The 14334-nt window shown below is 44.2% G+C and overlaps 1 protein-coding gene across 1 annotated transcript in view; it reads left to right on the forward strand.

Annotated features, from left to right (window-relative positions):
* LOC134751067 (uncharacterized) overlaps positions 1–14334 on the forward strand; it is a 164481-nt gene that overhangs the window by 135686 nt on the left and 14461 nt on the right. Inside the window, exons 81-93 of the mRNA XM_063686412.1 lie at positions 3786–3881; positions 4070–4252; positions 4729–4888; positions 5410–5487; positions 6159–6278; positions 7034–7306; positions 8045–8168; positions 8957–9084; positions 9435–9511; positions 9879–9950; positions 11808–11885; positions 12744–12915; positions 13605–13722. Coding sequence (XP_063542482.1) covers positions 3786–3881; positions 4070–4252; positions 4729–4888; positions 5410–5487; positions 6159–6278; positions 7034–7306; positions 8045–8168; positions 8957–9084; positions 9435–9511; positions 9879–9950; positions 11808–11885; positions 12744–12915; positions 13605–13722 — 1679 coding nt within the window. The remainder of the gene's footprint in view (positions 1–3785; positions 3882–4069; positions 4253–4728; positions 4889–5409; positions 5488–6158; positions 6279–7033; positions 7307–8044; positions 8169–8956; positions 9085–9434; positions 9512–9878; positions 9951–11807; positions 11886–12743; positions 12916–13604; positions 13723–14334) is intronic.

Consider the following 14334-nt stretch of genomic DNA (forward strand, 5'->3'; position numbering starts at 1 on the left):
GTGCGCCGAGCGCACCCGCGCGCTCGACCACGGCGTCAAGGAGGCCAAGGAGTTCAGCGACATGTGGTCAGTACACTACTGTAGCCTCTTATAACACCTGAAGTACTTCAGCCAGAAGCAGGACGTGATCCTGATCAAGAACCTGCTGGTGTCCGTGCAGCACCGCTGGGAGCGCGTCGTGGCCAAGTGCGCCGAGCGCACCCGCGCGCTCGACCACGGCGTCAAGGAGGCCAAGGAGTTCAGCGACATGTGGTCAGTACACTACTGTAGCCTCTTATAACACCTGAAGTACTTCAGCCAGAAGCAGGACGTGATCCTGATCAAGAACCTGCTGGTGTCCGTGCAGCACCGCTGGGAGCGCGTCGTGGCCAAGTGCGCCGAGCGCACCCGCGCGCTCGACCACGGCGTCAAGGAGGCCAAGGAGTTCAGCGACATGTGGTCAGTACACTACTGTAGCCTCTTATAACACCTGAAGTACTTCAGCCAGAAGCAGGACGTGATCCTGATCAAGAACCTGCTGGTGTCCGTGCAGCACCGCTGGGAGCGCGTCGTGGCCAAGTGCGCCGAGCGCACCCGCGCGCTCGACCACGGCGTCAAGGAGGCCAAGGAGTTCAGCGACATGTGGTCAGTACACTACTGTAGCCTCTTATAACACCTGAAGTACTTCAGCCAGAAGCAGGACGTGATCCTGATCAAGAACCTGCTGGTGTCCGTGCAGCACCGCTGGGAGCGCGTCGTGGCCAAGTGCGCCGAGCGCACCCGCGCGCTCGACCACGGCGTCAAGGAGGCCAAGGAGTTCAGCGACATGTGGTCAGTACACTACTGTAGCCTCTTATAACACCTGAAGTACTTCAGCCAGAAGCAGGACGTGATCCTGATCAAGAACCTGCTGGTGTCCGTGCAGCACCGCTGGGAGCGCGTCGTGGCCAAGTGCGCCGAGCGCACCCGCGCGCTCGACCACGGCGTCAAGGAGGCCAAGGAGTTCAGCGACATGTGGTCAGTACACTACTGTAGCCTCTTATAACACCTGAAGTACTTCAGCCAGAAGCAGGACGTGATCCTGATCAAGAACCTGCTGGTGTCCGTGCAGCACCGCTGGGAGCGCGTCGTGGCCAAGTGCGCCGAGCGCACCCGCGCGCTCGACCACGGCGTCAAGGAGGCCAAGGAGTTCAGCGACATGTGGTCAGTACACTACTGTAGCCTCTTATAACACCTGAAGTACTTCAGCCAGAAGCAGGACGTGATCCTGATCAAGAACCTGCTGGTGTCCGTGCAGCACCGCTGGGAGCGCGTCGTGGCCAAGTGCGCCGAGCGCACCCGCGCGCTCGACCACGGCGTCAAGGAGGCCAAGGAGTTCAGCGACATGTGGTCAGTACACTACTGTAGCCTCTTATAACACCTGAAGTACTTCAGCCAGAAGCAGGACGTGATCCTGATCAAGAACCTGCTGGTGTCCGTGCAGCACCGCTGGGAGCGCGTCGTGGCCAAGTGCGCCGAGCGCACCCGCGCGCTCGACCACGGCGTCAAGGAGGCCAAGGAGTTCAGCGACATGTGGTCAGTACACTACTGTAGCCTCTTATAACACCTGAAGTACTTCAGCCAGAAGCAGGACGTGATCCTGATCAAGAACCTGCTGGTGTCCGTGCAGCACCGCTGGGAGCGCGTCGTGGCCAAGTGCGCCGAGCGCACCCGCGCGCTCGACCACGGCGTCAAGGAGGCCAAGGAGTTCAGCGACATGTGGTCAGTACACTACTGTAGCCTCTTATAACACCTGAAGTACTTCAGCCAGAAGCAGGACGTGATCCTGATCAAGAACCTGCTGGTGTCCGTGCAGCACCGCTGGGAGCGCGTCGTGGCCAAGTGCGCCGAGCGCACCCGCGCGCTCGACCACGGCGTCAAGGAGGCCAAGGAGTTCAGCGACATGTGGTCAGTACACTACTGTAGCCTCTTATAACACCTGAAGTACTTCAGCCAGAAGCAGGACGTGATCCTGATCAAGAACCTGCTGGTGTCCGTGCAGCACCGCTGGGAGCGCGTCGTGGCCAAGTGCGCCGAGCGCACCCGCGCGCTCGACCACGGCGTCAAGGAGGCCAAGGAGTTCAGCGACATGTGGTCAGTACACTACTGTAGCCTCTTATAACACCTGAAGTACTTCAGCCAGAAGCAGGACGTGATCCTGATCAAGAACCTGCTGGTGTCCGTGCAGCACCGCTGGGAGCGCGTCGTGGCCAAGTGCGCCGAGCGCACCCGCGCGCTCGACCACGGCGTCAAGGAGGCCAAGGAGTTCAGCGACATGTGGTCAGTACACTACTGTAGCCTCTTATAACACCTGAAGTACTTCAGCCAGAAGCAGGACGTGATCCTGATCAAGAACCTGCTGGTGTCCGTGCAGCACCGCTGGGAGCGCGTCGTGGCCAAGTGCGCCGAGCGCACCCGCGCGCTCGACCACGGCGTCAAGGAGGCCAAGGAGTTCAGCGACATGTGGTCAGTACACTACTGTAGCCTCTTATAACACCTGAAGTACTTCAGCCAGAAGCAGGACGTGATCCTGATCAAGAACCTGCTGGTGTCCGTGCAGCACCGCTGGGAGCGCGTCGTGGCCAAGTGCGCCGAGCGCACCCGCGCGCTCGACCACGGCGTCAAGGAGGCCAAGGAGTTCAGCGACATGTGGTCAGTACACTACTGTAGCCTCTTATAACACCTGAAGTACTTCAGCCAGAAGCAGGACGTGATCCTGATCAAGAACCTGCTGGTGTCCGTGCAGCACCGCTGGGAGCGCGTCGTGGCCAAGTGCGCCGAGCGCACCCGCGCGCTCGACCACGGCGTCAAGGAGGCCAAGGAGTTCAGCGACATGTGGTCAGTACACTACTGTAGCCTCTTATAACACCTGAAGTACTTCAGCCAGAAGCAGGACGTGATCCTGATCAAGAACCTGCTGGTGTCCGTGCAGCACCGCTGGGAGCGCGTCGTGGCCAAGTGCGCCGAGCGCACCCGCGCGCTCGACCACGGCGTCAAGGAGGCCAAGGAGTTCAGCGACATGTGGTCAGTACACTACTGTAGCCTCTTATAACACCTGAAGTACTTCAGCCAGAAGCAGGACGTGATCCTGATCAAGAACCTGCTGGTGTCCGTGCAGCACCGCTGGGAGCGCGTCGTGGCCAAGTGCGCCGAGCGCACCCGCGCGCTCGACCACGGCGTCAAGGAGGCCAAGGAGTTCAGCGACATGTGGTCAGTACACTACTGTAGCCTCTTATAACACCTGAAGTACTTCAGCCAGAAGCAGGACGTGATCCTGATCAAGAACCTGCTGGTGTCCGTGCAGCACCGCTGGGAGCGCGTCGTGGCCAAGTGCGCCGAGCGCACCCGCGCGCTCGACCACGGCGTCAAGGAGGCCAAGGAGTTCAGCGACATGTGGTCAGTACACTACTGTAGCCTCTTATAACACCTGAACTACCTCTTATAACACCTGAACTACCACTTATTACACCTGAACTACCTCTTATAACACCTGAAGTACCTCTTATTACACCTGAACTACCTCTTATAACACCTGAAGTACCTCTTATAACACCAGCCATTCTAAAAACTAATTTACTAATGACATTCGTGAAACACTGAAAAGCATCCTAGAATAAATGCTGACCCCACAGTCCAGTGTAATTGTGGGCAATAACCCTCGTTGTATGTTGTGAATGATTTATCTTTATCTGTTTTCTAAGTTTATTATAATGTTCCTTAAATAGCTATCGGAGACGTGTATGTTTATTGGTATTGTGTTATCGTAGGAACAACCTGATGAACTGGCTCAACGATACCGACAAACAGCTAGACGAGCTCAACTCCGAGACCACCGTCAACGACCCGGAGAAGATCAAACAAAGGTAACAATTACCATTTATTATTGCAACGCCTAGGTACCTTTTCTTGTATATGTCAAACTAGATTTATCGAATGCCTCATTGTTACACATAATTCATGGCAAAATGTACCTAAATACCTTCAGATAAATTATAAAATTGCTAGTTTTGTACGTTCCCGCCACGCATGTCTGATGTACCTTACCCCTCAGACTGTCGAAGCACCGCGACTTCCAAAAGGCGCTGGCGGCCAAGCAGCCCGTGTACGACCAGACGCAGAAGGTCGGCAAGACGCTCAAGGACAAGGCGCCCAAGACCGACGAGCCGACATTACGCACCATGCTGCAGGACCTCAAGACCAAGTGGACCACCGTCTGCTCGAAGGCCGTCGACCGGTCAGTTTGAACAACCAAGATTTCGTAGTCACTATTTGGTAGGACAACCCCACCGCTCCGAAAGAATGCGTCTGTGTTCAACGTAAACGTATATCGCACGTTTGTTTCAGTTTCTTTTATTTTGAAGTCATTTCGCTTACAACTGAAACATTTGTTTCAAACGCTAATTTGGTAATAAGAGATTTAGTGGAAAAAATATTTTATACAGCTACTTATTATAATATATTTGCTTTTCCTTTGTATAGTCTAAATTCTTTTTTATCAACATTTTTTTTTTTTTTTTTTTTTTTTTTTTTTATTTTTTTTTTTTTTTATTTTTTTTTTTATATCTCAGCGTAGGTACTCCTCAGGCTGAGATTGTGAGATATTAGGAATTTCTCAATGAAATTATTTTAATCCACATGTAGAAGAAATCATGTCTTCACTATTTCACCATTGCCACTTGGCGCCCTTTTAACTGTGATATACCCCAACAGACAACGCAAGCTGGAAGAGGCGCTGCTGTACTCCGGACAGTTCAAGGACGCGATGTCTGCGCTGCTGGAGTGGCTCAAGAAGCAGCAGTCCAAGCTGGCCGGCGACTCGCCCGTGCACGGAGACCTCGACACCGTCATGGCGCTCATTGAACAGCACAAGGTAATCTTTCACAATCTACACGGTGGCATAGAGTAACTTATACTAGAGCGGTACTGTCATAGTAAATTTTGTAACCCCAGTAAATTCACTGCCATCTGTCGACACACTTTAAAACTAAAAATAAATATTTATAAAAATACGATAAAATGTATTTAAATATGGATAATAGTTTTTTTTATTTGCATTAATTATTTTTATGATTTTGACCCATGTTCTTTCACTGATATGCGTTAAAATTATAAATAACAAACGAAACCGTCAACGCCCTCTATACGAGTGTAGGCCAAAACTAGTGGCTCCCTCTGATCGAGAATCAAATTTTCGTGATTTTCGAGGCACGTTTTTTCCTTGGACTGTATCCATCTATTACGGAGTTATATCTATCTTTGACGGTGGCTAAAAAATAACTAATAAAATAATGATTGCTTATAAATTATAGTTTCAACAAGGTTTGTCTCACTATCAAATCCGAACGAAACAAGAATATTAGAGCAAATAATAAAATTTTGTTTCTTTTCCAGCAATTCGAGGAAGACTTCCACTCTCGCGAACAACAAATGCAGTCTGTTCTGAAGACCGGCAAAGATCTAGAAGCCACGGTAAGCTCATACATCCATATCTAGGTACTGTAATGTACATTCAATAATCATAGCCTACAAAATACTTATGGGCGAGACATGAAGACCAATCCAAGAATATTTATTTACATCACATTAAAATAAACCTGATGGCACGTGGGTGGAGATCGAAGGAGTCAGGAGTCGAAGAGAAAACCAGCGTGTGTATTTTATGGCGTCTAATGGTAAAGTGGACGAGTACATCTTTCTTATTACCACTCCACATTCCACATTCCATTCGTTCGGACGAAACGTTTTGCCTCCTCCTTTTTGGTACGGACGGCTGAGGAATGGAATGCGCTCCCGCCATCCGTATTCCCTGATCAATATGACCTCGGTCTCTTTAAAACAAGAGTGAATAGGCTGTTACTGAACCGGTGAGCTCCATCTTAGGCCCTGTCTTCACTTTCCATCAGGTGTGACTAGAGCCAATCGCCGATCAGTTTATAACAAATAAAAAAAAATATACTATCCTAAACCTATTGATTAAAGCGCCACCTATGGGCCTTTTCTTGAACAATGTACCCTGGTGGGTGCGTAAAGTAGATAAGTCATCGAGGGTTCGATACAGAATAGAGGGTGTCCCATAGATGGCGCTGTTAACGCAAGTTAACAAAACCTTAGCAGAATATGAATTGTCTTGTTATTGTCAGGTGCCGCGCGAGGACGCGAGCAGCATCCGTCAACAGTGCAGCGAACTGAAGCAGGCTTGGGACTCCGTCCAGAGCTTAAGCGAGAAGAAAGCACACAGACTAGAATCTGCACTCAAGGAGGTATGTCACAAACTCACAGCTTATGTTATGCACAACAAGTCTTACATTTTGTAATCTCGCTTAACGCCCGGACGTTATTGAAAACTATTTTTTTTTCTAAAACCTAATAGTAGATTGTTAACCAAGGAATGAAAGGCACTCATTTCTGCCGAGGTATTTTGTGAGTGCGCCAATAGTCCGAGGCAGAAATGATGCCTTTCACCCGAGTTAAACACTATTTTTCATTTCGAATACGAGGAAAGTAAAAATAAATGTGTTTTTTTAAGACATGACTAAGTATACGACATTTTTATAGTATTTCTTTAGGGTACTTTCAATTAACAATTTAGGCACAAGTGTCGTTATTTATGGAATGGAGAGTCAAATATAAGAATGGAAATTGTATAACAAAACCTTTTAAACTCAAATTTCAGTTGCTTATCGTAAACAAGATAAAAAAATCGTACTTCGAACGTAAAAAGCTCTAGTGCAGACACGTATCATTTTCTGCACACCTTTTAGAACAACAATGATCCTTTTTCAGAGCATGAGAAATGAAAAGTATATTTAGACTGTGGTCGGCCACGCTAAGTTTGCACCGACTTGTTAGTGACAATCCAGGCATACCCAGGAGCACTATACCAAAGATAAATATAACTCCGTAACATATTACCTGACATGAAAACTTAGCATGGTCGGACTCAACATTTTAATTGCATTATTTGCTAAGTTTATTAGTAATAATTATAAGTAATATAATGGCATTTGTTTCTCAGGCTGAAAAACTCCACAAATCCGTGAACATGCTTCTCGAATGGCTCTCCGACGCGGAGACCAAACTGCGCTTCTCCGGACAACTGCCGGAAGGCGACCAGGAGACCCAACAACAAATACGAGACCACGAGAAGTTCATCCGTGAACTCAAGGAGAAGCAGCGCGACAAGGACGACACCATAAAGCTGGCTCAGTCTATCTTGGGCAAGGCGCATCCTGACGCGGTGACGGTCATCAAACACTGGATCACCATCATACAGAGCCGGTGGGATGAGGTCAGTTCAGTTCATACAAATGCAATGCAAATCGTAAGGATTATAAACAAAATGTATGGGGTAAATTACCACCGATCATATCATTCATATCATATCATATGCTAATGGTAAAATAGTTGTAAATTCTGCATCACACGGTTACCGGCAAAGTCTGCTATGTAGTTTCTAGCAAAAGGGACGACTGTTGTCTAAAATAAATACATATTCCTTTCACCTTGTTACAAATCAGCATTCAATACATTTTGCTGCTAATCTTGTAATTTCCTTTATTATCAAATCAATTCTTATCACGAGATACAAATTATCTCGCGATATAACTTACTGTTTTTGAGTCGCAATTTTCTCACTAACGTAATAGTTATCTAATGGGCAAGTTTGTTTTTATATTGTGAAAGATGAGTGATAAAGTGAAAACCCACAAAACTATGGTATCAATTATGCCTGTAATACGGATTTTTAGCAGGGTAACTCCGGGGCAGGTAAAACCTGGATGTAACTAGTACATGCTTATTTTGCGTATAAAAACCTCGAGATTTGAGCGTTTTTCGATCAAAACTTCCGAGTCGTTATTAATTAGAATGAAAATAAAAGGCTTTCATGCTTTTAAATAACTCTTGGGCGGTTGGGGCTGATAATTATAAGACATTGGTAAGAAAAGTGGCCACTGGAAAACCGGTCTCCAAACTACATTCCGTGTCAAACCGTCAGCTCATGATATGTGTGTGTGTGTGTGTGTAGGTGTGGCAATGGGCGATGCAGCGTGGCGGCAAGCTGGAGGCGCACATGCAGGGCCTCAAGGACCTGGACTCCGTGCTGGAGGAGCTGCTGCAGTGGCTCATGGGACTCGAGAACACCCTGCTTTGTGAGTATTCTGCAACTCTTGAAGGGTAACTGGAACTGGATCGGGTAGATATTAATGACGGCCCGGTGTGTCTACAATCACACTAGGCTGGATAACATGGTTCGAGGCTGCCAAGACTGCAGTGTTTTTAGCGCGGAATCATTCGATTGCCCTTTTACCATTCGCGTTGGGTCAATATGTTTTTAGGGTTCCGTAACCAAAGGGTAAAACGGGACCCTATTACTAAGACTCCGCTGTCCGTCCGTCTGTCTGTCACCAGGCTGTATCTCATAAACCGTGATAGCTAGACAGTTGAAATCTTTCACAGATTCTGTATTTCTGTTTCCGCTATAACAACAAATACTAAAAACGGAATAAAATAATATTTAAGTGGGGCTCCCATATAACAAACGTGCGCGAGTCCCGACTCGCACTTGGCCGGTTTTTTCTTTCATATCTTTCTATCGTTCGTCATCTCATAATTTGTAAACACCTTAAGAGGCCATTTTAGAATAGCCAAATTCGATTTTGCTCATCTTTTTGATGCTAACTAATTTACAACAACGGACTGTCTTATGCATTTTATTGTATTTCCTGTTTCCATGTCCAGTGTTCTCATCTTTCAAAAACATCTAGGCAGACATGTTGTGTGTCATGAGTAAGGTCTATCTGTACCAATATCTTGGTCCAATGAGCAAAATGTGAGACGCAAAATACACATTGGACAAAGAAATTGGACAATAGGAATACCACCCTAAGACACTCACTAACACCCAGAAATTGTTATCAAATGTAATCACGTCCCGTAGCACTGGAAGCGGAGCCCCTACCGGAATCCATCGAGCTGCTGGAGGGCCTCATCGAGGACCACAAGGAACTCATGGAGCACACGCAGAAGAGACAGAACGAGGTTGATCGCGTCTGCAAGGCCTACCAGGTACGTTGGATAATGAGGGCCTACAGGATAACGCACACTTCCTTGTATTGATGTTCAGGTCACATGTCAATGTGAATCTGGGAACCATGGACATAATAAGCAAACTTGACTTTAAAATCTCAATACTACTTTTTACTACCATAACGACATAACACACTCTGACATGACAGTGAAAACGTTACCTAACGGTGACCAAAGGTTCATTTCTGTCGACCTAAAAGAGGTTTCAATATCAAGGATAAACGAGGATTATTTGATAAGAACTTAAGATTAAGGTCTGAATGCACACACAGACAGGGTGTTTTTTAACAGAATTTAATGCAGATGATGAGATGCATGACATTTTGCAGGTCAAGAGTCAAAGCCAAGGAAGGGAGTCGACACCACGCAAAGTTTCGGCGAAGTCCGCTGTCAAGGGTGCACCTGGGTTCGTATACAACAAAATCTGTCCAAGACCAATTCACCAGTGGACTGCCTTTGTAGGTTTTTATTCAAATCCAGATTATTTCTCATCACCTTTGGAAGTGTTTTGAATTTTAATAGTTTAATAGGCCAAAAGTTATATTCAACTGTTTCTGTTAAATACAGGCGAAATCGCAATAATTTTCATTTTTCAATGTCCACTGGTGCTTTGATCAAATCCGTATATGTTCCTCCTGTATTGTCAATTTTATGTTCCATTATTTCATTTGTCGTTACGTCTCTTTCACGTTCACGCACGCTGCCATTGTGACGTCATTGCATGGTGTGACTCTTCACTCGTGTTGTCTCGGTGTACCCACACACGCACACAGACGCGGATCGCAGCACGACCTGAACAGGGAACGATCGGTGTCTCCCGACTATTATGGCTCTAGGCGGTACAGGTGTGTTTTTTATTTGTTTCCTTACTTTTTTTGTGATTAAAATTTTCCTTTTTAATCTTAATTGTGTGATTCCTATCCAAAGCCATATTCTATTAAAGACAATCACCTACTATTAGGAAACTACACACTTTGATTTTTTTTTCTTGTTTTATGATTCACAATTTTTTTATATGAGCTTATTTGTAAATGTGTTGTTGTGATTTTTCATGGTGCAAATAACAATCATATGCCTCATGTCATTATTTCCACATCAGAAAATGACATGATATCGATCACTGTAGGTACAAATGCAGTGAATAATCCTTTACCACCGTATTTTCAGGGAAACCCACGATCGTGTTATGCCATTTCAGTCTATATCTCAATACAAAAAGTACTGAGGTTGACTGAAGTAGCATTACAAATACGAATGTTTCCTAGAAAATACTATGGCAAAGGATTGTTTACTACATCTGTATTATATTTCCAAGTAGTCCACCAAGTTAAGTTAAATATAATGTCTTGTCATTATCTGACGTGGAATAACCACCTAACGTCGTCTCGCTTTAACACACATAAATGTCGCTTTTTGTCTCATCTCGTCACGCTGGGGGCAGGTCCAGGATTCACCCTCGAAGTAGGAGAGGAAGGTTTGATTTCTTTTATTATTTTTTGTAGACTTTTTGTGTGTATTTTGTCTTTGAATGGCTTTTGTAGTTTGATTTTCATTTCATAAAATTTAATATTTTGATTATTTGATGATAATTTAATTTATTTAATATGTTTTTTGTATGGCTTGCGTTATGCAGTCGATTTGAATAAGTATGTTAGGTAATTATTTCAGTCATGTTTTTATTGTATTTATTTGATTTTTTGAGATTCCTTTAAGTGAATATAAACTACCTCTCATCTACATTGGGTGATACTGATATATATGTATTCCTAGACACTTAAATTTAGATTTTCAAGCTTACCTATTTAGTCCACTTAAAGCATTTTGGGTAGAGTTCTTGCTTGTAGACATAATGCTTATTTTCATTGGTTGGGGCTTATTGCATGCTTTTAAAACAAATAGGGGCTGTCAATCAATAGGAAAAAACACCATAAAAATAATATACTTTATAAACCCAAAAAATATTGTTAAAATGTTGTTATTGTGAAATTTATGTCAATTTCATGTCAACCTATTGTTGTACAATAAAGTGATTACTACTAAACTAAAGTATCTTTATAGCACAAAATACTATCTATTAAATCTAACTTTAAAATAAACACACTTTAATACGACTACTTTTCACATGGTAAAGGAATCCGCGAAACTCCTTCCTTCAATAACACTAAACTAACCCGCCACGCGCCCACGCCACTCACAAGTGTCACGACTAACCATAACCGACGATGTTGTCTACATAACACGCATCCGCCCTTACCTGTTACATGCGTACCTTATTGGAGCCCTTTAACCGAATTTTATATTATATTTAAATTTCATTACTTTTTCTTTCACATTTTCAAGTATGAAACGCCTGGAAAACGTAGAACGGTTGTCGAGTTAGTAAAGAGGTGATGAAACTATATTGAAAAGTTTTACTCACTGAGTATAAACCACAAGTATATTGTACGCTGTCGTTTACTCATTAAGAACGTTTAAAAGAACCTAGTTTTTTACCAAAACTCGTTCCCAATTGTCTCAAGATTGGATCATACACAAGTCAAATTAGTCGATATATAGGCTGTTTCCCCACTGCATAATACCGTATCGCAACATGGCGTGTGCAAAGCGGTAGTACGCGCGTTATATTCGATAAAGGATACAATAAGGTACACTGTCAGGATTGTGTCAGTGTGGTATAAGTTTGTACAAATGTGCGTGTGCAGCAGTCGCGTGAGCCCGGGCCGCGAGACGCCCGACCGCAACCTGCCGCACTACGGGCCGCGGTTCCCGCCGAGGGGCAGGTAAGGCATCACATACACACACACATACACGTCGACAACAATACTACGTACAGGTGAGGCGTACACACACGAAGAGAAACACCGGGATGAAACTTTATACTGAAATATTAACTCCGATATACGATAACATTGTGACAGCACAATATTTCAACTGATATTGATATGATGCACTAAAATTAATTTGCCTATCCAAGTTCCTTACTTCACAAAAAGACTGGTTTCAAAAGCTTAAATTCAATATGTCGACAATGGTTAACGAAATATCCTTACATATATAAATATCAGTACATGTCTTAACATTCCGTACACTTTCAAAATGCTCGTTAAAAAAATAAAAACCACTGTTACAAACATAAAATTCGATAGAGTACTTTATGACGGCTACGACGATAACATGGCTAAAGTACTTTTTTTTTACTTTTGGAGATGTTTGACCATGCCATTTGAAAAATACTTGTTTGGATTTTATCATGTAATCATGTGTGTGACAGCCCTCGCTGCTATGCATTTTTAATTTTAGCATTTTTTTTGCTAATTATTGTTTAAATATAGTGCACGTAAAAATTCAAAGCTAATTTTATTTTCGAAGCCCACCATGTCCAGGTAGGTAACTTGTTTACTAATCAGTTTTGTACAAGCTGTATAAGTTAAGCCTAAACGTTTCTAACTAGGGTTTGTAATGTTATGGAAAACCTCTCTAGCATTGTCTATTAAATATTCAAACCATATAAAATGATGCTGATAACATTAAAGTATTATAGTCAATTTACATTCATGTTTGCAAAAAGTTCGATTAGGTTCCAAAAGGCACTTATCCCATCTAGTTTTGAAAGTAAAACCCCCGTAATGGTCATGCAGCAAGGGCGCCGAGCCGGAGTTCCGTTCGCCGCGCGTGCGTCAGCTGTGGGACAAGTGGCGCACCGTGTGGCTGCTGGCGTGGGAGCGCCAGCGCCGTCTGCACGAGCGCCTCGCGCACCTCAAGGAGCTGCAGCGCGTCTCCAACTTCAGTTGGGACGACTGGAGGAAGAGGGTAAGACAGTCAATTTATACTCAACGGGAACTAGGTCTGAAAAAATCCCATTGGAACTCAACCTCGCGGAGAAGCAATCACTTGTGTCAATATCGGGTTGGCAAAAAGAAGCAACGCTAAATTCTAAATTTGAGACTTCCTGGTCGTTTTTCTGGCATATTAGATTTAGATTAGATTCCCAGGGATTGAGGGGTTAAGGTAGACGGTTCGCATAGGTCCCCAATGTGTAAAGTGTACGTCATTTACAACACATTGAATTTTTTGCACTAGAAAGCTAGGTTCATATTTAAAAGTAGGTATTCTAGTGCACACTATTTTGCCCCATATTAAATCACATTTAGAAACGGGTCTATCGCGAATTTATGTGTGGGGTAGTCACATAAATCTCTGTTTTGACATTTTGCTGGGACGTCAGTTAGCCGCGACCACGACCAGTGAAACCTGTGTCGAAACGTCGGTAAATAAAGGTAACAAAATAAATTCGCGATAGACCCGTTTCTAAATGTGATTTAATATGTGTTTAAACCGCGAAAGTTTTAAATGTCACACTATTTTGGTTAATGATTAACGGGTTTCTTGTAAATGCGAGTATAGGTAATAACGAACTGAATATCAAAAAGTATTCAGCTACCAGTTTACAAAATTGTACATTTAAACGTGTAATATTAACGTGAATCGTTTTCCCTTAGTTCCTGAAGTTCATGAACCACAAGAAGTCCCGTCTGACGGACCTGTTCCGCAAGATGGACAAGGACAACAACGGCTTCATCCCGCGCAACGAGTTCATCGACGGCATCATCAACACCAGTCAGTACCTATTGTCATTACCTTCATTCTCGTCTTTAGCAGCTCAGCTTATTATAGTTATTATGCTTAAACTTGGGCTTATTTCCGAGAGGGAATGATTTCATACCCGCGCTAGAATTAGATGCCCAGGGATCTGTCTTTATTGCGACTATTGTATATCCAGGCTAAATTTTACACTTTATTTTTTTGTAGTACTTGAGACAAAAACTACTACTTAATCTAAAATAGATAACATACGCTAAAGGAAATTTGGGACGGGTACCGCCGTGACCGGGTGGTCTAGTGGTCAGGACGTTAGCCGCGTACGCTGAAGACGCGGGTTCGATTCCCGCTTCGGCCACCGGTGGACTTGGTCACTTTTTCTTTAGTGTATGTTATCTATTTCAGTTTATAATTTATATATAGTTGTGTGACTACTTAAAAACACAAATCAAAAAATATCTCATAGAATAATTTGATTCGTTCCCTAGTTTTACTACTTAATCTGTTGAATCTTAGCGAAATTTCAATGTTAAACTACCCCCTTGGGCCAAAGTTATCCTTAGATACGGGAGTAGAGTAACAGACACTATTTAACACTCAGAAAGCTTGCGCCTTATTTCGAAAATTGTG

Source organism: Cydia strobilella, chromosome 21 (genome assembly GCF_947568885.1).
Source record: "Cydia strobilella chromosome 21, ilCydStro3.1, whole genome shotgun sequence".
In the NCBI taxonomy this organism is placed as follows: Eukaryota; Metazoa; Arthropoda; class Insecta; order Lepidoptera; family Tortricidae; genus Cydia; species Cydia strobilella.